The following is a 26,197-nucleotide window of genomic DNA, read 5'->3' on the forward strand; positions in this document are numbered from 1 at the left end:
TGATAGAGTGACCAGATGCCCTGTTTTTAAAGGAGCAATCCCGTTTTTGAAGACTTTTTCTTATATAGGTGCCTATTACCACTTACCCCCGTCCCGTTTTTTCACAGTTGCTATCTGGTAACCCTACTCATTGATCATTTGGCTGCAATACCCACATCCTGCAATGCTGCTGCAGTCAGTCATGCTGTTAGTCAGCAGCAATCCACTTGGTGGCACTGCTGTCTTTTTCCATTTGTTTAGCTACACATACAGGCATCACACCCTGGGGCTATATTACAATGACAGTATACTGATGGCAATTTATAACGTGTGTTACTTTTAAGGACTTAAATCTAAATCCAAAGATTACATCCTACCCTGTTGTATGCTATTTCAAATGGTTTAGTACAGAATATAGTGCATTGTGTACAGTAAGCATGTTATCAGCATGTGAAATTTAGTTATAACTGTGTCAAAGACTAAGCTTATGTCTACACTACAGCCTATGTCGACAAAACTTACGTTGCTCAGCGATGTGAATATTCCATCCCCCTGAGCATGTTACATCAACATAAGCATTCATGTACACAGAGCTATGTCAGCGGGAGGTAGATTTTTTATGCCGATGGGAGACCTCTCTCCTGTCAGCACAGAGCTTCTTCACTAGACATGCTGCAGCGGCACAGCTCTGCCACTGCAGCGCTGTACATATAAGTATACCCTAAGTGGAGTACTAGAATAGTTTAATCACATTTGGCAGTCCACCAGTCCCCACACTTTTCCACTCTTTCAGGAAAGCAGAGTACATGCAGATCGTCATTTTGTTAATTAACTTTTATAGAGATCGCTGGATTTTCTTTTTTTATATATATAAAATACCTTTACCAAAAAAAACCCCATTTTTTTGCCAGAAAACTTTAAATTATGTTAAAATCCTAAAATCCTTTGGTTTATATTTCTTATTTTCCTCTCTTTTCTTTAAAAGTAAAATTTTATAAATTTTTCTCATCAAAAACTAATTCTGATTTTTAACTTTCAGGGTGGAAGGAATCCACTTTTTTTTTTTAAAGCACTCCTGCTCTTTTATTTTCGTTAGTGTTTTGTTTTCATAGAGTAGAGTATTCACAGTGCAAAGGGTATTTATTCCCCGGAACAATAGCTATTGCAAGTGTTCATTTGCTTTACTTTTCCTATGAGGCCTTCAGAGGTTCCCAGAAAACACAAAGATGAACATGCACGTCAACAACTTCAGGATTAAAAGCAAACGTGTCTTCAATTCCTTGGCTTCGTAGGGTTCCCAGACCTCCAGGATTGTCCTGGAGTCTCCAATAATTAAAAATTAATCTTTAATTAAAGATGTGATGAAATCCTCAGCTCAGTAACATTTCTTCCGCATTCTGGATCCAGGGAAAGAGAGACGGGCAGATTGTGGTTTCTTTGGCGGTGCTTGGATTGCAGGGGACCTTGAGATCCTGACCTTGAGACCCTCCATGTGCAGAGCGACAAATGCTGGGCTGGGAGGATGGATCAGGCTCTCCAGGAGGGGTTGCTAGGCCGGGATGCCTGGGCGGATGGGTCAGGCTCTCCAGGAGGGGCTGGTAGGCAGGGATGCCTGGGCTGATGGATCAGGCTCTCCAGGAGGAGTTGCAAGGCGGGGATGCCTGGGGGGATGGATCAGGCGCTCCAGGAGGAGTTGCTAGGCTGGGATGCCTGGGGGGATGGATCAGGCTCGCAGGGCGCCCACAGAAGCCAATCACCAGGAGTGCCGCGGTCACGCTGCTGCAGCGCGCGAGACCCAAGCTGGCCCCGCCCGCCTCCCGAGGCGGTAGTAGCCAAGCCTGCGCGCGCGACGCGGCCCGGCACGCAGGCGGGGGGAACTACAAGCCCCAGCATGCAGCGCGACTGGCCCGGCAGTAGGGTTGTAGTAACTACTCTTCGGGGGGGGGGAAGCCCCGGGCCGCGTGGAGCGTCCGTTCGTGCGTGGGGTGAGAGGTCAGGTCGGTGACGGCAAGATGGCGGCCCCCAAGAAAGCAGAGAGCGGCCAGGTGGCTCCCGCGTCCAAGGGCCGGAGCAAAAAGAAAGCAGGTAAAGGGCAGCCTCGCGGCGGGATCCGAGAGGGAGTCGTGTGTGACGGGACGGTTAGATGGTTCGGCCTGGCCCCGCGCGTCGGCCTAGGATCCCTCCGCGCTCTTCTGGGGGGCGCGTTGCTGCTGCTGCTGCTGCATCCGCAGCCGCCGCCTTGTTCCGGGGGCCTGCGCGCGTTTGCCCCCCTGGGCTGCGGGGAGGGCTGTGCTCGCGCCCATCCCTGTGCGGGGGGTGGGGTGAGCACGCGGCCTGCTGTAAGGCAGTTGGTGCGGTTGGGGTGAGCTGCACATGGAGACCTGAAAACTAACCCCCCCCCCATGTGCAAGCTGAGCCAGCCCAGCTCGCCCCAGCTCCGCATCCCCTGCCGGCTTAGCCCTGCCCGCCCCCGGCGCTGCGGCGGGCTGTGTGTGAAGTGCAACCTGCACGCCTGGCCTGTGCTGCTCTGGGACCGCTCCTGAGCAGCAGCGGTGCGATGCCACGTGTTGTGCCCTGCTCGTGGGACGCAGGCGAAGATTCAATGGGCGGGAACAATACAGTAGACGCTTAGTAGCAACATTTCGGTGCTCTTCGGCTATGTTGCCTCTAAGCGGCTGTTGCTGTTGAGGGGAATACTGTCCGACCAAAGCCATATGAAGAGTTACGGGTGTTTCACCTTGGCGGGTGTGGGAACCCGAAGTCTTGGGCAGAATGCGGCAGGGGAGCCCCTTGTGGGTAAACTGGCTGAGTGAGCCCAAGCGCTGGGGACAAGCTGTGGATGCCCCTTCTGTCAGCTTCATGCTCCACCCTGGCAAGGGAGGGATGGCTGGGGATGGCACTGTATGCAGCCTGCAATGGGGGGGAGAGGGAAAGGGGTGGCTCCTAGCATGAACTGTAGAGAGGCCCCACAGGGCAGTGGCCTGGGGAGTGGGGGTCACCTGGCCCCTCACTGCAAAACAGTACACTCTCACACTCCGCCACTCACAACCGAAATGGAGGGGACAGCTCAGTCCCTGATACTCCCCACTGCAATATAGCAACTCTCTGCTGCTCACAAGCCATATGTTGAGGAAGGAAGGAAACCTACCTGTGTCTGTGCTCCCCTGCTTCCATTTTCCCCGTGCCCTCCCCCAGCCTCTCTTTCAGACCTTCCCCCCTACACATGCTCTGCATGCAGGCTCTGTCAGGCAGGGCTGTATACCTGGAGCTGTGCTGAAGGGCCAGATGAGGAGGGGAGTGGAAAGATGCAGTTGAGGGGGGGCAACACCTCTATATGCATCTCCCCCCTGGATGTGACATCACAACATCACAAATGTTGGTCTTATGCAGAAGTTATGTTACTATTACCAACTGTACAATTCACAGGAGGGAAAATGTTCCCAGGGGAAATGTTGCTTGTAAGCAATGGAGATACACCCTTATCTTACGAGGGGTTGGTACAAACAAGTGTCTACTCTTCATCTATTTGGGGCAAGTGTAAGCCAGAGTCACAGTGGCACTACACTTCTGTAGTCATGCCAGGAATGGGACATGACATAGAATGAGTGTGCACAGTGATTTGCCAGTAGTGGGTGTGGTAATGATACAGAGCTATAACCGGTCCAGGGTGGGTGGCTAGTAGGGATGCTCAATGTATGGTGGACGTGGATGGCTTCCTGTTTTGTCCCTCCTCCCCCCTCTCCAACAAAAAAAAAGATAAACAGAATAAAATCAAAATGTGCAGCTGAATCCCTTCATCTCAGTTGCTTCTCACGCAGACATCCCCAGATAACATTTATAGTGACTGACCCTTGTCCAGGGTCAGGCGCCAGGGGTGTATCGCAGACCATGTGTACATTTACGCAGACTATGTTTATGTTTATCTCTACATATGTAGCTCCTGATAGGGTTTCCAGATGTACTAACCGGAGACCAAAAGCCCAGTTACTGCGGGGGGTGGGCAGGTCATGAACTCATCCCAACCCCTGCTCAGCCAGGGCTTCCTCCCCCAGAGCAGAGGGGTTTCAGCTGGTGGGAGAGGAAGGAAGGTGGAGAGCAGCGAACAATGTGGGGAGGGGAGAGGAGTGAGCAGAAGGCAAGGCCTCGGGGGGCAGGGGTGTGGCCTTGGTAAAGGGGCAATACCTTAAGGGAGAAGTGGGATTGGGGATGGGGGGTCTGATTTTCAAAAATTAGAAAGTTGGGAATCCTAGATACACACAGCAGTGAAAGGCTCTGGCGGGGGGAAGCAGTGCTGGCAGCAAGGCTCTGGCAGCAAGAAGATGACAGGACACTATACAGATAAGAATAGCAGTGTAGACATGGGATGTACAGTTGGGGCACGTAGAAAGCCATGTAGGGTACATACACTGAGGGTTCAGGCATACAGGGCATTCTGCTTGCTGAAGCTGTCTCTCACCATCTCCCCTGCCACTTATACCCATGCTAGCTGGGTGTGCTGTGTTTGTATTCTGCACATTACTGTAAGTATAGATATACCTTCAGATCATATCTGACACCAATAGTTGGTTACAGAGAAAGGAAGCAGGGTGGGGACGTGGAGACTAATGGATTTTGTGTCTTTCAAATACTTCCTTGTTACTTGTAAGCAAGTAATACCAAGAATTTGAGATATAAATGGGCCAAGAATTATCCAGTCCTCTGTAAACTAAATGTTAGGTGTTAAGGGCTGTCTTTAATTATTTTTTATTACTGTCTGCGTTGTGCTTTTCTCCCTCATTTATACCAATTATTTCCCATTCCCACTGTGGTGGTGGTCATCTTTGCCAAACATTTGGGAATACAGTTTGTTTTAAAACACTACGCTAAATAAAGGCCTAGTTTTGCAGACTTAGGGCAGGTCTATACTAGAAGCGCTACATCGGCATAGTTGCAGTGTGTCTGGTGAAGATGTTCTGTGCCGTTCTATGTCAGCACAGTTACTCCACCCTTGTGAGAGGTAGAAGCTGTGTCAGTGGGAGACTGTCTCCTGCTGACATAGCGCAAGTGTGGACAGCACATATGTCTCTGTAACTTGCGTTGCTCAGGGAGGTTTCTTTTCCACCCCCCTGAGTGACACAAATTAGATCGACTTAAGTAGTAGTGTAGACCTACCCTTAGTCACATATATAATATTAAGCAATTCAAGTATTCTCATTGCCATCAACAATAACAGGTTTGACTGCCAGAGTTCTGTTGCACCAATTGCTCCAGTTATGAGGAACTTTTGACAATGTTGATATGAATTATTTTGTAACATTAAACTGACGTGCTTAAAGTTAGATTGTCCTTTCCACCTGCTTCTCTAAACTACTCCGGATAGTAAAGAAATGTTATGTTACTCAGTTTGAATAACACACTAAATAATTTTATTGTGGATTTCCACTCCTCAGAGCTCTAAATAAAAAGTAGCCCACAAATGTCTGTCACCAAATCTTATTTTCTTGTTTCCTGCACAGAAAAATGTCTAATAACTACACACTGTCATTAAACTTGTCTTCCCAGTAATCATTTGTTTTTGTTATAATGTCTGCTAAGCAGAACAAGTAAAATCATCTGTGCAAACAAAATGAAACAGTTTAAATCTTTCATAATATTTTTATTAGAATTAATCATCATGGAAGTTGAATGGCTCAAGTGATTGTTAATGGTATGTGACATTTCTCTGCTCAGGCTCCAATTCAGCAAGCAGTACCACTTGAAAGCTGAAAGTTGTGTGGTGTCTTATATGAAATGAATTATTAGGCTTAGTCCATTTTCTAAAGAGCAGGTGTCCACGTCAATAGAATCACTATCAGGGTTTATTGGTGTCCTTGTTGGCCTCCATGCCGAGACTACCAAACGTTGAAGTCTCTCTTATCCATGGGTCTGCATTGCTGCTGACCTTCCTTATCTGCTCCTTGAATGGAGGAATTTAAGACCTGCATTTCAATATTCTTGTACATCTACAACTACTCCTGATTTCAGAGGGAGTTGTTGTTACTCAGCATGCCCCAAAAATCAGACACACCCACTCCAAGATTTAGGACTATTAATCTAGTTCCTTTTGTAATCATTAAATGGAGAAAAAAACTAGTCGTTGGAGGGAAAAGCACTCTAAATCAAGTGGTTTTTTTTGTTTTTTTTTTTAATTTGTAACAGTAAATGAATCAGAACTTCTCACTGTTCCTGATGGATGGAAAGAGCCAGCCTTTACAAGAGAAGATAATCCTAAAGGGCTCCTGGAAGAAAGCAGCTTTGCAACTCTGTTTCCGAAATACAGAGAAGCTTACTTGAAAGAGTGTTGGCCATTGGTGCAGAAAGCCTTGAATGAACATGTATGAGTAATTCCTAGATATATATTAAGTAAACTTATTTTATCCCATTTCAAAGATTTATGACACCTAATGTTAATTATTTAAAGCAAAATCATAGAGGAAAATGCACTACTTTCACATTATTTAAAGTATATATTTTTAATATACTAACTCATATTTTATGAATTTAGAATGGAATCCTGCACTCTTATTTTAATGTATTAAATTGGCAGTCAGTTTAGAAATCAAACCTGCACACAGCATAAAAATAGTAATGTTTTATTCTGACGATTTACTACGTGTGATTGACCATTATTTTTAATTTCTATATAAATATTGCAGCATGTGAATGCGACATTGGACTTAATTGAAGGTAGTATAACTGTCACCACAACTAAGAAGACTTTTGATCCATATATGATCGTCAGGGCAAGAGATTTAATAAAGCTTTTAGCAAGAAGTGTTCCTTTTGAACAGGTTTGTAACTAAAGCCACTAATTTATATCAACTATTTAGTAGGTCAACTTTAATATTGCATTTATCTATATTAAATTATGTTAATTTTACATTCCTATTTTTAAAGAAGTTTATGATTTTCAAATAAAAGTCAGTTGTGGAGAATAAAATACAATTTTCAAAAGAAAAATACATCTGGGAATACTGAAACTGCTTAGATCGGAGTGTTCAGTTGACTTTCATTTAGTAATAAGTGATGAATTCGTGCTCACAATGACATAGTGCTGGTGGTAGTGCTGATTGCCTGTATGTTTGCTCTTCTCTTTTATTTCTAACATAGGTTTGATTTTCCTTTTTAGGCAGTACGCGTCCTTCAGGATGACACTGCATGTGACATCATTAAAATAGGATCTCTAGTGAGCAACAGAGAGAGATTTATAAAAAGAAGACAAAGACTCATTGGGCCAAAAGGATCCACTCTGAAGGTACATCTTACAAGTGTTATAATCAAGATCTTAATTGTGTGAAGTTGTTTATCTAAGCACCAGTTTATACTTTTTATTCCCTTTTTTTGTGTAGGCTCTGGAACTGTTAACAAACTGTTATATCATGGTTCAGGGGAACACTGTTTCAGCTCTGGGACCTTTTAATGGGCTAAAAGAGGTGAGAGAGAACACACTAGCTTTTTTAACAGATCCCCTACCACCAGCCCTGCCCTGCCCCACCCCCACTAACTTTCCAGCTACGATCTGGCTCCTACCCACCCCCACAGCTAGCTAGCACGTAGCTACTTCCGAGACAACTCATCCCAACAACCTCAGCATTCTTTAAACCCTCTAGCACCCACCCACTTACCAACCAACCCAAGCATCCCTAGATAGCCTCCATCTGACCTACCCCAGTACTCACCTGCCTTCCATGTGCTATCCCTGCCATTACTTGGGGCACAGAGTGTTTAACCGTCAGGTGAAGTTGATAGTTATATTCAAATTATTTGTTGGCATGGACATTAATTTGTTGAATAATTTGCATGACTGTCACGTGGATCTGCATTCAACTTGATCCCTTCCTGTTTTTAGCGATCTGATCACAGGAAAGGTAAGTGGGTCAACCTACATCATACACAGTAGGGGCAGAAACAATGCAGAAATACATGAGTTTCATGAGGATGGAAATATTGCTCTGAGACATTTGCTTATCAAGATGACCAACACCCCCTCATTGTTTCCTTGTATTTCTTTGTCTTTCTGTTTGCATCCATCTATTGTCTCTTACTTAGAGTGTGAGCGCCTTGGGGCCATCCTTTTGTTCTCTGTTCAGCACCTAGCCCAGTGCACTCGTGGTCCGTGGCAGGGTCTACTAGGTGCTACAGTAATACAAATGATGATAATAAATATAAAGGTATATGAGTACCAGTATTTTTCAGAGTCAGTGAAACTGGTTTCATTGTCAGATTGAGTGCTGTTTTAAGATGCAAACTCTGCAAGAGAATGTTATAAGCCGTTGTTTCCACTGGAATTATAACACAATTCGTGGAAACCTTTCTGTTGATTGTGGGTGTTGTAAGCCATTTATATGATAAAAATCTAAATGTGGTGATAAATTGAGCCTTTTTAAAATTGAAGATATCACTTAAAAATTTAAAAATCGTATTTCTATCTGAAACTGTTACTTTTGTTATGAGGAACTAAGTAATTAGTTTTAAGATAACTAATTCAAAAAGGTTTAGAGAAAAATATTTCTCTAAAGTTCCACTTGTGCAAGGAGTTTGAAGAAATCATTGTATAGTTAGGATTTTCAGTTACAATAATTTAGAATATTGATTGTGTTTTCCCTTCCCCTTAGTTTTTTTTTTTTTTTTTTTCCTAAACCTAGGTTAGAAAAGTGGTCCTGGACACTATGAAGAATATTCATCCCATATATAACATAAAGGTCGGTGTGGTCCGGTGCATTATATTAAGGCTAGTACATTACTGTGCATTTTGTAAGGTGTTGCATCTTTGTCTATTTTTCTGTATTAAGGTATGTTCCTTGTCACAAGGTATCTTAATTTATAAAAAGCTGTATCAATTAATTATTCCTGTGATACTTTATTTTGAGGGTTTCTCCTATAATGCGATTTTTTAAAGAAACATTTGCAGTATATTGCTTTGATATACTTCTGTGTATTAGGGTACACAAACACTGTAATCATAACAATACCTGACAAAGCACCAAAGGAAAAGTGCATATTCATCTGTGTGTCTCCATGATTAGCAGCTTGATGCTCACTAATATAATGTCAAGGCAGCTTCCCTGGTACTGTTAATGTCTCTGAGCCCCGTTAGAATGAACTCCTTGAGACATAATTACCTTGCATATTTGACTGCTCCTGCTTAAACCACCGAATTTCCTTGTGAGTATAGGTGATTCACTATATATTTAAATAACTGGACTTAGGAAGTATGTCAATTATATGTTTTAAATAATATTTCTTTTTAATATTGTGAAATGATTGAAGACTCTCATGATTAAACGGGAGCTGTCAAAGGACCCTGAACTAAGAACACAAAGTTGGGAACGATTTTTGCCTCAGTTCAAACACAAGAACTTGAACAAACGCAAGGAGCCAAAGAAGAAAAGTGTTAAGAAGGAGTACACGCCTTTCCCACCTCCACAACCAGAAAACCAGGTCAGTCTAAGCCTTGTGTAATTCAGCAGGAAAGCTAAAAGGTCCTGAAATCTTGCTCATAAGTAATTGGGAACATTAATCAGTTGATGCTGGATGCTTCCTCAGTATCAGTCTCTAACAAACAGGTATGTTTTTTTCAGATTGATAAAGAATTGGCAAGTGGTGAATACTTCTTGAAAGAAAGCCAGAAGAAACGAAAGAGGATGGAAGAATTAAAGGTAAGGCGGTTCTGATTTGTTTCAGCCTTCAGCAAAAAGAAAATGAGTTTGGTTTTTTTGGTCAGTACAGTTCTCATTTTGTCTGATGTGACTGGTAAGTCAAGTATTAGACCTTGTTTGTTTGTATTTTAGGCAAAACAAGCAGAATCCTTTAGAAGGAGACAAGAGGAAAGAAATAAAGCTTTTATCCCTCCCAAGGAAAAGCTAGTTGTAAAACCTAAAAAAGGTAATGTTTGTTTCCTGTCTCTAGAATCCTTTCTACTGTTTTATTTAAAGCTACTTTCTTTTGGTTGGTGGCTATTTAGCAAACCGAGGTATATGGAGCATTAAGTATGAAATTCACCTTGTGGGTGAGGAGGTTCGGTGCAAGGCCCCCTCACTATTTAAATCCATGAGTGGAGCTGCATGAGGCAATGGAATAGATAAAGCAGCCCACAGCAGTGCTGCCTTTGAATGTTTAGTGTAACAAAGTGTCGACTCTAGAGATGACACTGGGAGAAAAGCCAGAGGGGGCCTACTGGATCATCAGGCATACAGAAGGTGCATTGGCTACTTCAGTCTGTGCGCTAGAATCGGAGCTATGAAGGTTATTTTTCCACTTCAACACTTTCTTTAAATTAAAAGAAAAGATTAGCTTGCTAATCATACTTGGTTGATGTTTGAAAATTAAAGACAGTACTTGGAGCAGAGGTGGGTAAACTTTTTGGCCTGTGGACCACATCGGGGTTCCAAAATGATATGGAGAACTGGGTAGGGAAGGCTGTGCCTCTTCAAACAGCCTGGCCTCCGCCCCCCATCCACCCTCTCCCACTTCCCTCCCCCTGACTGCCCCCTCAGAATCCCTGACCCATCCAACCCCCCCCCCCACTCCTTGTCCCTTGACCGCCCCCTCCTGGAACCACCCCCCCCTCCCCCCGATCCCACTCCCTATCGGAATGCGGCCCTGTGAACATGGGCAGAGGACTCAGGAGGAGCAGGGGCAGCTGCGCAGCTGGAGAGAAGCAGCGATTTCCCCTTCAAAGCACCGCTTCTCTCCGGCTGGCTGCGCGGCTGCCCAGTGCTCCTCCTGAGTCCTCCACCCATGTTCGCCATGCTCCCGCCACCCACATCACCCGCCTGCTCCCCTGCCCCTGCAGTGCAGCCCTTCTCTTCCCCGCCATGGGGGGGTGCGCTGGTGCTGAACTGCCTGAGTGCCCAGCCCTGTGCCAGGGCACTCTGTGTTCACTGGTAAATCTGCCCCTGAGCCACGCCACTAAGCTGGAGCCAGCCACGCTGCCGGCATAGTGAGCTGAGGCTGCAGGGGAAGGGGAACAGTAGGGGAGGGGCTGGGGCTAGCCTCCCTGGCCTGGAGCTCAAAGGCTGGGCCGGATGGACCCACTGTAGTTTGCCCATCTCTAACTTAGAGGGAAAAAATTGAGATGCTGAAAAAGTATCCCATCTTGAATTGAAACTAAAGGTCACACACTAACATTTTTTGCAAATCGACAAAATATTGGTTGAGATCTATCAAAATGTTTGTTTCAATATTTTTGAAACTTTTACATTTCAACCTTCTTTATTTTTAACATTTTACTACGACGACTTAAATTGCTAAACAAGTTGTTTTTGACTGAAAATCAGAATTTTTCACTTAGAAAATGTTGAAATGGGACACTTTTGGCAACTTTGAAACTTTTTTCAACAAAAAATGTAGAAACAAGAAATTCATCAAAACCAACCCTTTTGCACAAACAGTTTTGGTTTTGACAAATCGGCATTTTTCTCATGCAAAAAGATTTTGTCAAAAAATTCTCTACCAGCTCTACTTTTACCCACTGTGTACACTTAATGTAAATCTCTCAGCCTTCCCAAATAAATTACAAAAACATTTTTGAAGTTAAAAAGAAGAACTCAGATCCAAAAATGTCAGCTCAATCCTATGCTCAAGTAGGAAGTCGCTTATGTGAGATAAGAACACTTGATCCTATCTCATGATTTCTGTCCAAGAAAGATGGGGGCAGGAAATCCCAAGTTTCTGGTTAATATGGATATTAAAACCCTTTTATTAAAATCACTGTTTGCAAAGGCCACTGGCTGGGGAGGACAAAAACACACATGCCAACCTGCCATCTCCCCCCCCCCATCTCTTTCTTTCTGTGTTCACTGTTAGACAGCTCATTGTGTATAAACATGGAATCATTTTGTAGACTGTTTCCAGTAGATACTGGAAAAAAACCAAGAGGGATGTTTCTCATATTTGTATGTTGGTTTTTATTGTGTAGCTTCTACTGAAACAAAAATTGATATTGAAGCAATCAAGGAAAAGGTGAAGAAAGCAAAGAAAAAGAAGCTGGGAGCTCTTCCAGTGGAAGAAGTTAAATTAAAGATTGCAGCAGATGAAAAGAAAAAGAAGAAGAAGAAATGATTTGCCAGCTGGAAGACTTGCATTTCTTTTACACTTGCAAAGGAACTAGTTTTGTACTTTTGAAGATTTAAGACTTGGGGTTATCAGCATTGCTATACTGCCAGTGAACACTGATGAAAAGATTCAAAAACATGTTCATGACAGAGAGACTATGTTGGGGATTTATGGACCTAAATAAGCAGTGTAAAATCTTTGGAGCTTGAAAGGCAAATCATTTGGTATCCTCTCTGTCACATCGTAAACAACTGAAAAGGTACAATAGTATCTTTTCACCATTCACGTCGTATGTGTGAGAGCGATTAGGAGTTTGAAACCTTACATGAAGATTTTCAGTATTGCATAATACAAAAAGCAAGTTGGGGAAGGGGGCTTGGTACAGAACGCTAAACATCAGGCCATAAGAATTTGTGAGGAATATGTTAGGGGATTGGTGTTTTGGGGTTTTTTTGAAGAAATGTTTCTCTAACAGTATAACATGCTTCAGATATGGAGATGTTAAATCTGATTACTTTTGTAAAAGCCACCAGTTGTATTTTTATATATTATATGTCATTCTGTTTATCAGAGCTAATATTTATTTTTCATACGTGTAGTGTGTATTTCTTAACTATTTGTCTTCTACACATTATAATGTGACTGCAATGTAAGTGGCATTGTTTCCATGTAGGGTATGCAGATACCTATCATAAGACACTTGTTTAATTTCTTCAGTTTATGGAAGCAGATTTGAAACAAACGAAGCATTGTGAAAGAATACAAATTTCAGGGTGTGACACTGACATTTTATATCCTAGCTCTGGGCCAAGGGAATAAAATACTGAAGGAGAAGTAACTGCTTGAGAAACATACTAATAAAAAAACTGGCAAGCCCACATGTAACTCACTGAATAATAGAAGTACTTATGTATATATTTTTCCATTAAAAATTAAAGAATTTTGGAACAATTATTAAGCTGATCAAATTTGAACAAGGATATGGCAGTATCAAAGTACTATGTAACTAAAATTTTGGTCTTTCCCTTACTAATTAACTCGTGAAAATTAATGGTTACAATTTAATTTATTTTTCTTAAGAGTAGCATGCCTGCATCATGCAACATTTGGTGCCATCATCAGAACTGCCCTTTATTAAGTCTCAATCCTTAATTTAACTTTCTGAGTGAGTAGGTGTGACTGATTTCTTTGAGGCCCTGATGACTCAGAGGGAATATCTATAAACATTAGAAAATCTTAATGTGGAGATTAAACTGATCATATGACTTGATCAGACTGAACTTGAAGGGGAACGAGACATGATGCAGAGATTTGCCCTTTGGAGTTCACTGCAAGATAAGTACCTAATTTTTGAGCCCTGGTTGTAGATGGTTATATATAAAGTATCTCTTAACTTTAATTTTTAAGCCATTTTACTCCATTGTTTTGCTATTTCTAAGGCCTTGTCTACACGGGGGTGAGAAGGGAATCGATCTAAGTTATGCAACTTCAGCTATGTGAATAACATAGCTGAAGCTGAAGTTCTTACCATGGTCGACTGCTGACGCTCCCCCTGCAACTCTGCCTGCACCTCTTGCCCCGGTAGAGTTGATGGGAGAGCGCTTGGCAGTTGATTTATCATGTCTTCGCTAGATGCAATAAATTGACCCCTGCTGGATCGATCACTCCGCAGGTAAGTGTAGACATACCCTAAGGGACAATAATATTCTATACATTTTCTTTGACTAATGTATGTAGGCCTTTCTCTTAATTAAACCTTTTGTTTTGTAAAACATGTTCAGGACCTTTTTATTTTATTTCAGTAAATGGAGATTGTTGGAGAAAAACAGAGTTCTCACTCTCAGCTTGGGTGCAGCAAGTCAGATACTTTATTATCTCTAGCAGTTGTGTGGAGGGTGAGAGATAAACAGGTCTCTCTCCAGGTAAACAATTACAGCAAGCATTTATACCTTTGTTACGTACAATAATGGGCAACAGCTGCATTTTGTTTATACATAGATCTTCCTGATATCTTATTTTTATCACCTCTATTTAGACTACAGTCTACATTCCATACTTACCTAACACAAGGTTACAACAACTTCTCACACAGTTCTTTGCCACTCGCGTCACATAATCCTCGCTTCTACAAGTTTCACGTTACTAGAGTTACAGCTAGCCTGACTCTTGTTCACTGAGGGGACTGTTTGCATTGAAATTCCCTTCACATCCCCATCCATTCTTTCTCTACTTCCACAAGATTAAATAGAAATAAAACTCCCAGGAGTAACCAGCTGGCGGGCATTCCATTCATATTCTTGAGATTCGTAGATTTTAAAGCCAGAAGTAAACATCATTTAGTGATCATTTTAGTCTGGCCACCTACAAACCAGAAGTAATAGACCTCATAAAAGTATATTTCTCCCACGTCTGTGAAAGACGAGATGGGATTTAGACCCATGATTACTTGCATACAAAGTAAGAACCATTCTACTGGACCAATGCTGCTCAACCTCTTCAGCTTGGTGACCCCTTATTTGAAATTGAACATTTTCACAACTCCCTTGCACGTACACCTATACCCTGATATAACGCTGTCTTCAGGAGCCAAAAAATCTTACCGCGTTATATTGAACTTGCTTTGATCTGGAGCACACAGCCCCACCCCCCTGGAGGGCTGCTTTACTGCATTCCATCCTAATTCATGTTATATCGGGGCTTGTTATATTGAGGTAGAGGTGTACTTTAAAAGTAAGTATAAAAAAATCAGTCATAATGATAAGCCTAAGTTAGTTGCGTGTGTGTTGACATGTCAGAATACCTGACATTGAAGGGCAAGGATGTAGTAAGTATGGGAGTGAGATTTTCTTTGGTTTAGATTGTAATAAAACTTTTAATACCTTGCAACTTTGCATTCCAGAATGTCAGAGTCACAATCCAGACCAGTGAGGGGTTTTTACCACTTGCTGTGGTGCCTCAATTTTTTGCTGCTGTAGCTCCCACCGTGGAGCCTCACTAGCAGCCAAACAGCATGGAGGTTTCACTTGGAGTGTCTGTGTATAGCTACAGCCTGACAGCACACTATGGCTTCCACCAGCCTTGGTGACCACTTACAGGATGACCCCAACACATTCCCAGACCTGAGTTTTCCCCCATAATGTGTATTCTGCACTGTTCAGCCCTTTCCTGGACAGTTCAGATATGTTAGGTCCATTGCCCCTGTAAGGGAACAATAGCCAACAGTTTGTTAATTTAAATGGAATTACTCAATTCAATTGGAATGCCACACTGGCTTAGTTTTGATTAAAGAATAAAACAATTTTATTTAAGTAGAAAGCGAGAGAGAGTTTAAATGAGTACAAGTACACACCATTACAGTCAGAAATGGTTACAAGAGAGAAAAAGGTAAAATGCTTTCTAGTGCTAAAATGTAACAAACTAGACTTGGTTCAAGAGAAAATTCTTACAACACGGTCCTAGTAACAAGACTGACCAAATTTCAGGTTGGGCTCTCTCCCAAAGTCAAATGGCTGCTGCCTTTGTCATCTTAGGAGAAAGAGAGGTAGGGAGAAATACCTTGGGATGTTTTTGTCACTCACTCTTATAGTCCAGTCACTCTTTGAAATGGATTTTCCTGAGGGTTACCCCTAGATAAATTTAATTCCTGCTGTGAGATTGTAGTCATTTGAGCATTGGCCTGCTAAACCCAGGGTTGTGAGTTCAATGCTTCAGGGGGCCATTTAGGGATCTGGGGCAAAAATCTGGGGACTGGTCCTGTTTTGAGCAGGGGATTGGACTAGATGACAACCTGAGGTTCCTTCTAACCCTGATATTCTATGAAACCCAGTTTCTATGAGTCATGTAGTCTTGTGATAAGCGATTATATGCTGCTGTATATAGATCGATCTCTTTTTGTCCCTTTCTTTGCCAAGGCCACCCAGAGGATTCAGGGGGTCTGGGGCAAAGCAATTTCAGGGGCCTCTTCCATAAAAAAAAATTGCAATACTATACAATAGCATAGTCTCATGGGGGCCCCTGTGGGGCCCAGGGCAAATTGCCCCACTTGCTCCACCTCCCATGGGTGGCCCTGGGAAAAATAAACCCGCATCTCGGCACAAACCCAGTTTTGAGAAAACTTCTTTACAAGTTATCACTGGTTCTCAGCATCAGCTAGTACTAAAGCTCATTAAAAGGGTTGGACAAATATTTTCTGTCAAAACTCTTTTTGGATTGAAAACTAGGGGGGTTTAAAAAGCAGAAAAAATCACAGACAATGTCTGCTTTCCTTCAAAATTTGTTGTTTTTTTAATTGAAAAGCTGAAATTAGTCTGCCAAAACCTGAATATGGTTTGGAGTTTCAGAAGTGTGTGGCCAAATATTTGCTGCTTTCTGCGTTAGATTGTTTAAAGAAACAATAAAAAATTCTGCTTAAAAAAAATCCAAAACTTTTGAACCACTTCAGCTTGTGATCAAATGCCTGAACCTATCCAGGCAGAGATTTTTCCAGGCTTCTGATACTCTGCTGGCTTCCTTGACCCATATCTGTCTCCATAATTTTGGGTTCATTTAGCTTAGAACATAAGAACGGCCGTACTGTGTCAAACCAAAGGTCCATCCAGCCCAGTATCCTGTCTACCGACAATGGTCAATGCCAAGTGCCCCAGAGGGAGTGAACCTAACAGGCAATAATCAAGTGATCTCCTTCCTGCCATCCATCTCCACCCTCTAACAAATAGAGGCTAGGGACACCATTTCTTACCCATCCTGGCTAATAGCCATTAATGGACTTAACCTCCATGCATTTATCTGTTTCCTAGAGACTAGCTCCATGGGGTCCCTCACAACTGGAGATGGTTTGTCTTTACTATAGCTTACGTACATACTCCACAAGCTGAGCATTTGAGCTTGTTCCAAAATCTGAGATGAGCCTTGTCATAAACAGATGGTTAAGAGTTAATGCCTCTTTTACCTGTAAAGGGTTAAAAAGTTCACCTAGCCTAGCTAACACCTGACCAGAGGAACCAATGGGGGAACAAGATGTTTCAAAAGGAAGGAGGGAAGTTTTTCCTTTGTTTAGAGTTTCAGTTTCAGCCGGAGTGAAAAAGATCAAGGAACCAGCCTCTTATCAGAGTAGTAAGTTTTAGAAAGGAATTAATAGGTTTATGTTTATTTCTTTGTAACCTGTCATGCAATTAGAGGTAGAATCAAATTGGGTATTTGGGTATTTTTTTTGTGTAACTAAACTTGTTTCCAGGGGAACATCCTCTGTGTTTTGAATCTGTTGTCTGTGAGAGTAGCTGGTATGCTAATCTCTCCCAGAGGGTTTTCTTTTACCTTTCTTTTCTTTAATTAAAAGCCTTTTTCTTAATACCTGATTGATTTTTCCTTGTTTTTAGATCCAAGGGGATTGGATCTGGACTCACCAGGGATTGGTGGGGGAAAGGAGGGGGGATGGTTAATTTCTCCTTGTTTTAAGATCCAAGGAGTTTGGATCTATGTTCACCAGGGATTTGGTGAAGTCACTCAAAACTACCCAGGGAAAAAAGTAGTGCTTGGGGGATGGTGGCAGCGATACCAGATCTAAGCTGGTAATTAAGCTTAGAGGTGTCAATGCAGGTCCCCACATCTGTACCCTAAAGTTCAGAGTGGGGAAGGAACTTTGACAAGCCTATGTTGTGAAAACTGAAATGCTCAAAATAGCACATGCATGTGAATGGACACAGGGTGCTAAAATTAAATTAACCCATGGGTACTCAAACTGGAGGTCATGAGCTGTCAGTCTCCACCTCAAACCTTGCTTTGCCTCCAGCATTTATAATAGTGTTAAATATATAAAAAAGTGATTTCAATTTATAAGGCAGGGGGTTGCACTCAGAGGTTTGCTATGTGAAAGGCGTCACCAGTACAAAAGTTTGAGAACCACTGTATTAACCCCTTGGAAACCTCAGGGAATGAAGGGGAGGGGAGGTCTCCCTTGGTAGGGTTGGGAAGGATATTGCTCTTCTCATGTGATCCCTCCCCCAGTGACTACTTTTAAATGAAGCTGCCCTCCCCTGACATGAATCTCCCTATGGCACTGAAATTAAATAAAGACTATAATTTGGCATTTGAGAAGTGAAAGGGATGGTATCCCTAATGGAAAAGCTAACAGCTTGGCTCTTCTGCAAGCCTCAAACTGCTGAATGAGGTTTAGGGTAGGGAAGGCTGTGCCTCCCAAACAGCCTGGCTCTGCCCCCTATCTAACCCTCACCCACTTCCTGCCCCCCGACTACCCGCCCCCCTCAGAGTCCCCAACCCATCCTGCTCCTGGCCCCCTCACTGTCCCCCAGAGACCCCACCACCACCATCCCCGTGGGACCCCACCCCTGCTCCCTGTCCCCTGACTGCCCTGACCCCATCCACCCCCCCCCGCCGAGTCCTGACAGACCCCCTGGAATGTCCACTATCCAACCCCCCCATTCCCTGTGCCCTGACTGCCCCCCCAACCTCTGCCCCCTCCCTGTCCCCTGACTGTCTTTGGGACTTCCTGCTCCTTAGCCAACCCCCCCTGGCCCTGGCCTCTTACCCCCGGCTTCCCCCCTCACTTGGAGCCTCAGCACATCCAGGACCTTCCCTGGACAGAGGCAGCATGTCTCCGGCGGGGCCCCTGAGCTCCGCCTTGCTCAGAGCCATGTGGCAAGGGGGCAGGGCTGTGAGCTCCAGTGGGGCTTGAGCTTCCTCCACTCGATGTAGAGCTCACAGCCCTGCCCCCTGACCACGCGGCTCTGAGCGGGGCGGAGCTCAGGGGCCCCGTCGGAGCCACGCTGAAGCTGTCCGGGACGCTGCTGGATGCGCTGAGGCTCCGGGAGGGGCGGAAGTGGGGCCAGGCCGGCGAGGGAGCCTTAGCCATTCTTGTGGGGGCCCCTGCGGAGCCCATGGCCTGGGGCAAATTGGCCCACTTACCCCCCCCCCCCGGGCGGCCCTGTTCTTTGCCAAGTAATGGCCTCTTGACAGGTAACTGCCCATCAACTTTAATGGCATCTGGCTAGAGGCCTCAGCTTGTCTTTTGTCTTTGAGAAACAGGTTTATCTACTCCCCAGATGTGACTGGTAGCAACATTTCAGTCATACTTTCATTTTATGTTGATAATGTTACATATAATGTTGCTACACATGTTTCACCATGATATTATTAACCAGCAAGTTATTAGTCTTCAAATGATACTGCACAAGGCATACTTTGTATAAAGATTATTATTGTGTAGTGTGTGACTACATGGTGCATTCAGTTACAATGACACCGATTACCCCCAGAGATTGTGACCAATTGATTGAAACACATTGCACGATACTATCTAGCTACTGCATAATCTGTCCATTAATATAAAGAAATTTTAATCACTTTCAAGGTTAATCTAATTTTTTAAAAATAATCTAGACAGCTTCCCTAATTAAAAGTATGGTTACTTTAAGATCAATATGAAAATTACCTAAAAACTAAGTCCTATCTATAGTGAATCCTCAGGATCTTTAGGACCAGCCACACCTACCCACCATGAAAATCAAATTGAAGAGGGAGGCTTAATGACAGTCAATGTAAGTTTAATGGGCACCAATGATGTGGACAAGTTATTTAATAATGGTAAGAATCACATGTGCATTGCATACTGCTTTATTATTGTTGTCTCCTTGTAAACGTTTGATTGGCTCATATCAAATTGATTGCTTTAAAAAAACATGTATTGTTTTTCTCTTAAAATATGTGTGTGTTCCTCAAATCTTGAACGGCCTACTCTGTGGAATGTGAGAGTGTATAAGGTCCATCCAAACTTTGGCACAGTGAAGTTGACTCTCCTAGAGTAAAGACAGGATGTGAATACCCAAAGCTGAATAGCACCACTTTGCACAGTTGCAAAGGAATATGTAGTATTACTCCTGGGGCAATTCTGTGCCACAGCGCACATGCATATTTCCTGTGCTGCACATATTTTTGCAGAAAAATTGCTGCAATTCTGCATTTTGCCCACCAGAGGTCATTTGGTGCTAGAACAAAGCAGCTGCACCTGGCCAGGCCCAGCTATGATAGGGAAGAGAAAGAGCCTGCTTTCTTCACAGCACCTGTCAGGCCAGATCAGGAGGCAGGGGTTAGGGGAGACAGACACTGTGGGGCTGCTGGGCAGTCAGACAAGGGCTCATAAGGACTAGTGATGGAGGACAGACTGGGACAGAGGCTCAATGGGAGTGGAAGCACAGGGCCAAAAGGGTGGGTGGGAGGGAGGTGCAGGGTCACATGCATAGAGGGGAAGGGAGATGGTTGAGTAGGGGCACAGAGACACATAGGGACGGGGTGCAGGGGTACATGGAGATGAGGGGAGGGGGCTGGCTGAGGAAGTGCAGGGACATATAGGGATGGTGAGACTGGGTATCTGGGGGTCGGGGGGGTGCAAGGACATGGGGACAGGGGCAGCTCTGCCTGACTGAATGGGATAGGCTAGAGGTCAGCCAGAGTCTGCATGGGGAAAGCTCCTTAACAATCTCCCCCCACCCTGCCCCGCCCCATACTTTTCCCACCCATACCTAACAATTCTTCAAGTTCACACCCAGCCTCCTTCCTAGCAATTACTTTTTCCTCTCCCTCAGCTTCTCCATTACCCCTGACTCCCCAAGCCTTTGCACTGCTTCTGAGGGGTGCAGGAAATACATTTCTGTGTTGTAGTTTAAATGGATTATTATTCAGAATTCTGTGTTAATATGCCTAGTAAGGAATTGATTTGTCAAAAAACATTTTCTGAATCTTTTTTGTTGTGTATGTTGTTATAGACATACTTGCTGACAGATATTTTGAAAAAAATTACCAAAATAATTGAAACTGGCAAAATTTATATTGTGTTATTTTGACAAATAAAATATGCAGAATTTTAAAATATTGTGTGCAGGATTCCCCCAGGAGTAACATAGGCTGCAAGGCTGTGGAGAATCAGGCCAGCTAAATGCAGGACTGGGCCAGTGGGAATGAATTATTAAGTAATGTGTTCTGAGCAATTAGAGTCAGCAGTTAACAGATAGCTCTTTCCTTTTGGGAAAGGACATTGCTCATTTATAAAGGTCTTCTCAAGTGTTGCTGGTCTAAAACTATTACTTTTTGATTAACTTCACCTAGAAATCAGCCTTTTAAAGATCCTGATATGGGGTAAGCATGTCCATTTGTTTTCGATGGCTTCTGTAAAGTCTGTAAATGCTTGTCAGTTAGACTTCAAAATACTCTGGTATTGATATTCTGGTATCTGATTGTCTTGCCTGCCTGGGGTTCTAAAAAAGCACTGTGTAATGCTTGAACCTTTCCATGTTTTTGTCTCTGAGCTACACCTGTAATTTGTGCTCTCACAGACTAGAGTCTGAGGTAACATTTCTGTTTGATTTTTCTCTAATGAGTAATGTGGCTGCAACTGTTCAGTGAGTTGAAACTTTTTATTCCCACAAGTCTTACAATGTACTTATTTAGATGTTGTTAATAAGTTGCTTTTAATTTAATCTTTCTTTCCTAATCATGTCACTAACCTTACAGATTTCATATATATATATATATATATATATATATATATATATATATATATATATATATGTGAGAGAGAGAGAAGCCACTTTCTCAACTATTCCAGCTTGTCTCCATTAATTGTCGGACATATTTGAAGCCACTGGGATAGTTCTCTTCTCAATCTTAGTTTGCTGTATGACAGAGGCAACACTTAAACTAGTCAATCAAATAAAAAAACACCCCCTTCTATCTTGTAATAATAGAAACGAGAGTAAAAAGAATAAATTGCCAAGAACATATTCAAGGGACCCTGCCAACATGAAATCTAGTAAATTTAAAATATGAGTTCAAAAAGTAGCCTGGGGTACAGCACCTGTCCCTTGGCATCCCTACTTGCGTCTGTGGTTTTACAACTGCACCTTTCCAGTTGTTAAACATACTTTCTTTTTTCCTTGTGTTTGAAAGACCCACTAAATAACAGTAGAAACTAACTAAAGCTCTAATACTCCAAATACTTATGTATATGAACAACTTTATATGTGAAAGTAGCCCCACTGATTTCAAATTGTAACTCAGGTGGGTCATTTGTGCACTAAATTTGATGGGACTACTCCCTGGCTTGAAGCAAAGTTACTCACATATATGTATACTGAATTGGTCCTTATTTACCTATATCAGGAACAATGAAATTAACTAGGCATAAAATGTTGACAGATGCATTCATTAAAAAAAAAAAAATCTGAATAGCTGTAACAACAGTAGATTTGGGGGGGAGAGGGAGGAACTTTGACAGAATTGTGTAAGTTTCTTTTGTTAAGCTGATGGTGTTCCTTTTTCAGCAAAGGATCATGTCACCTGTGTTAAAATTTGGCTTTAGCTATCACTGCATTTTATTCAGAATGTTGGTATCCCTAGAGAAACTTTGATAGGTGAGATTTTTTTTTAAATAGTGTATAGAACATATATGAGAGAGAGTGAGAGAGAGCCAAGAAATGCAAAATTAAGGTTCAAGTAAAAAGGAAAAAAAAGAAAAAGCCCTATTGATCTTAGGGTTTTATATTGCCACCCATCACTACAGTATGTGAACGCCTGTCAAATAAAATCCCTAGCAATAATTAAGTCCCTAGTGAACTTCATGGAATCTCTTGTCACTTCTGTTTCAGGGTGAGATCTCTGCTTGGGGAAGAGTTTATGTATTTTTAAATTCATTATGTTTCTTTTAAGGTTGCTTGTTCAGGGAGTTTGGGGTAGAAAGATGATATACTGGAAAATCAAGAAATGCTTAATTATGTTTCTGTAAACAATTAAAATGGATGCATATGCCCACCCAATGTTCATTCCTGACTTATAACTGGTTGCATATAATCATTTTAGCAACTTCTGTGTCTAATGTCAAGAGAGGATGTGAGTATATAGCTCTAATGGTGTGCTATGTAAGGAGTTGAAAAGGGAAGGTATAGTGATTTTTTTTCCAGGAACAATCTACAGTGGTTTGGGCTGTCTGGTTCCTAACTGAATGGATTATAATGTTTATGGCCTAGACATACAGAGCAGCTGAAGCAGAAAAGGGATTGTGTTTAAGGCTGATGGCCTATATGTGATTTGCATTTATTGTATAGAAGGTGAGGATTTGTAGTTCATAATGAAAATGCGGATGAGTTACGGTGATTTACTGGGATGACTGGAAATGGAGTTTGGTTTTTTTGTGGCCATTGAATGGGTGTCATCTGGTCAGAGTTTGTTTATTGATCCTTCTAAATGTCTTGGCTTTCAATCATTTGATAAATTCTGTGTTTGGGGTCTTGCATCTAAAGTTTGATTTACAACCATCTTAATTAAGCTTTTTGCATGGGAATTTCCATAGGGATGTTTTAGTGTGTGTTGAAATGTCAGGTGGAATGTTCTAAACTTTTAAAACTCTTCCCAGGAGAATAAGGAAGTGTAGTAAAATAGAGCACAGAGTAAGCTACGTCCGGAAGGAGAAATCTTGCTGTGTTTAACTTCACTTCCCACAAAGCAGCAGCAGACCCCGTGTGCCACTCTTTCAGAGTGGTAGGAACTGGGCTGCATATAATTCAATCTGCTCATAAAGGACACATCTGCATTTGACTTCACTCAAGCAAACACCTGCATCAGGCTCCTTATGGGTTATGGGGTCCATCCAAGTAAAATCACTTGTATGAACAGAGCCAAGGTCTGAATCTGACTAATTGAGTTCTGGAGTCTGTCCACAGATGTTGACTGATGCTAAAAAGCCCTGCTGAGATCTCAGTCAGTTCTCAGATGTTCATACGATCACAGAGAGAACATGGGGGGGGGGGTGTCTGTCTCTCTCTCTTTCTTTCTCTTTATGACCCCTCCAGTCAGAGTCCTCCTGGCCTGACCAGCAGTCAAAAAGGTTTCCCTGCCTATGTGGAAACCTGTTCATCTGTCAGTCCTTCTGTGAGTACTTCCCCAACCTCTCAGCCCTCCAGTCTTTAAAGGGCTGTATCAACACCTGAGTCTCTTTGGTTGGCTCCTGGGGATTTTCCTCTCCTCCAGAGATCTGAAGAAAGCTGGTTATCTGAGGCTTCAGTCATTCAATTATGTTCAGGCTCTGCCTACTCATTGCTGATAGCCCATCAGAATCTCATTCAAAGACATAGTCAGGCACCATTCCCTTTGTGTTTAGCCCAAGGAGTATGCTGTAAGAATACAGTTTAAAATAATCGGAAGGGCTTACAGAGTGTGCATAGCACCAAACAGTTTACACATAAATTCCCCAAATCATCGCACAGTCCTGCTCTCTTTGACAGAACCCTAGGATTTGTCACAGGTTGGGTGACCAGATAGCAACTATGGAAAAACAGAACAGGGGGTGGGGGATAATAGGCACCTATATAAGAAGAAGTCCTCCAAAATGGGACTGTCCCTTTTTAAAAAATGGGACATCTGGTCACCCTAGAGGGGATGCTGAAAATCCTTCTTACTCACCCAAATGTTTTGGAAAAGGTGAGATGAGCAAGTGAGGGCTTTGTCTTTTATTTTGGGGGCCTCAGAGGAGTGAGGCCCAGGCCTGCAAATACTTAATGCATATAAGTAACATCATTCTCACAAGTAATCAGTTAAACTAATGGGATTGTTCACATAAGCAAAGCTACTCACATGCCTAAGTGTTTGCAGGATTGGACCCCTTGTATGTAAACAGTTTAGGCTATGTAACTATTGAATTATGATGCACATTCATTAAAAGTTACCTATTTCACTTTATGCAAAGTTTTTTATATCTTTTTTCTTCTATTTGACTTGCTTTTAGACTTCATTAAACTCTAAAAAGCATGAGCCTATTGTTCTTTATATTCTGGTATAATATGGTAGTACCCACAACATGCTTGGTGCTTTCCACCCAGTCCTTGTCTCAAAGAGCTCACAATCTAATCAAAAGATCTAAGTGAAGAAAATCTAATCAGTAGCTTTACAGTTACAAACGTTTACACTTCGCATGCTCTGGGAGGGAATGCACATTTCAGTAAATGTGCAGGTATATGTAGTGCTCAGCCCACTAGTGTACTAACAAACACTAGTCGCCTGTCACTAGTTGGTGCCTGTCAAGAAATGTACATATGACTGAGGAGCAGGAGGATGTGGATGGGTACCAGATGGCCTTTGTCTGGACTGACGGTGCCTGCTAGCTAAGGAACTTGTTGTAGTAAGAGGAGGCCCTAAGATATAAACCTTGGTATCAGAGGCCTGAGGCCTAAACTAAAGTAATGGTCAAGACTTTGCTAACATAAAGCAAAGTTAAGCTGTGAGCCAGAGGCAGGCCCTGCTCACAGAAGCTGGCAAGGAAAGGGCTGATGCCGCAAGAAAATACATACCTAAAAGGTACTGAACACTAGATATCAGAACAGTCACATACTTGCACATTCCACACAGATAACAAGGAACAGGCTGACCCATCCCAATGACAGGACCAAAAGGGTAATATGATGGATAGTGTTGTCAGATGCTACCGGTGTGGTGCTCTGCTCTGTTCAATGTTGGTATCACTCGGCTGCGTGTGTGTGTTCCCTCTGTGTGCTGCACCAATTCTGCAGATAGCTGACACAGCAGACCCGAAGAGAACCCCCAATGACCACAGAATCTAGTAAGGTACGAAGGCATGTCGGCCAGGTTTATTGCCATATGGACACAACGATTGTTACTCTAGTAAAAGGCATACTACTAATATGTGCCACTTGGCAATGGACTCAGCTCAGTCAGTGGCGGGACTTTCTACTGCTCCCTCGGCTGGACAAAGACACCACCCAAGGGATGCATTCTTATGCGCAGGTGCAAACAAGTTACACATCACTCCTGATGTATTCAGGTGCACCCCTCTACGTAGCAAGGTACAACCCCTCTACAGAGTAAGGTGACACCTCTCACCTTGTACATGTTGTTGGAACAAAACAACTCTATCCATCATATTACCCTTTTGGTCCTGTCATTGGGATGGGTCAGCCTGTTCCTTGTTGTCTGTGTGGAATGTGCAAGTATGTGAACGTTCTGATATCTAGGGTTCAGTACCTTTTAGGTACGTATCTTCTTGCAGCATCAGCCCTTTCCTTGCCAGCTTCTGTGAGCAGGGCCTGCCTCTGGCTCACAGCTTAACTTTGCTTTATGTTAGCAA

General features: G+C 42.9%; 1 protein-coding gene across 2 annotated transcripts; it reads left to right on the forward strand.

Moving 5' to 3' along the window:
- Window positions 1-1,940: 1,940 nt before the first annotated feature.
- KRR1 (KRR1 small subunit processome component homolog) lies at window positions 1,941-13,828 on the forward strand. 2 transcript variants are annotated; one of them, XM_030548699.1, is made up of 10 exons: window positions 1,942-2,064; window positions 6,157-6,332; window positions 6,654-6,788; window positions 7,127-7,252; window positions 7,347-7,430; window positions 8,643-8,699; window positions 9,268-9,438; window positions 9,579-9,656; window positions 9,789-9,882; window positions 11,918-13,828. In XM_030548699.1, the coding sequence occupies exons 1-10, from the start codon at window positions 1,992-1,994 to the stop codon at window positions 12,058-12,060; spliced, it is 1,137 nt and encodes a 378-aa protein (XP_030404559.1). In that variant the 5' UTR covers window positions 1,942-1,991; the 3' UTR covers window positions 12,061-13,828. The 2 variants fall into 2 exon arrangements, with proteins under 2 accessions (XP_030404560.1, XP_030404559.1); XM_030548700.1 differs by lacking the exon at window positions 7,347-7,430 and having other exon boundaries at window positions 1,941-2,064.
- The last annotated feature ends 12,369 nt before the right edge of the window (window positions 13,829-26,197 follow it).

The sequence above is a fragment of the Gopherus evgoodei genome, chromosome 1, assembly GCF_007399415.2.
Source record: "Gopherus evgoodei ecotype Sinaloan lineage chromosome 1, rGopEvg1_v1.p, whole genome shotgun sequence".
NCBI classification, from domain to species: Eukaryota; Metazoa; Chordata; order Testudines; family Testudinidae; genus Gopherus; species Gopherus evgoodei.

Excerpts from the sequence above, each read along its gene's own strand:
- KRR1 (XM_030548699.1), top strand. The coding sequence starts at position 1,992 with ATGGCGGCCCCCAAGAAAGCAGAGAGCGGCCAGGTGGCTCCCGCGTCC. Across the intron at positions 2,065-6,156 it reads CCGGAGCAAAAAGAAAGCAG|TAAATGAATCAGAACTTCTC; the intron begins GTAAAGGGCAGC and ends AATTTGTAACAG. Across the intron at positions 9,657-9,788 it reads AGAGGATGGAAGAATTAAAG|GCAAAACAAGCAGAATCCTT; the intron begins GTAAGGCGGTTC and ends TTTGTATTTTAG.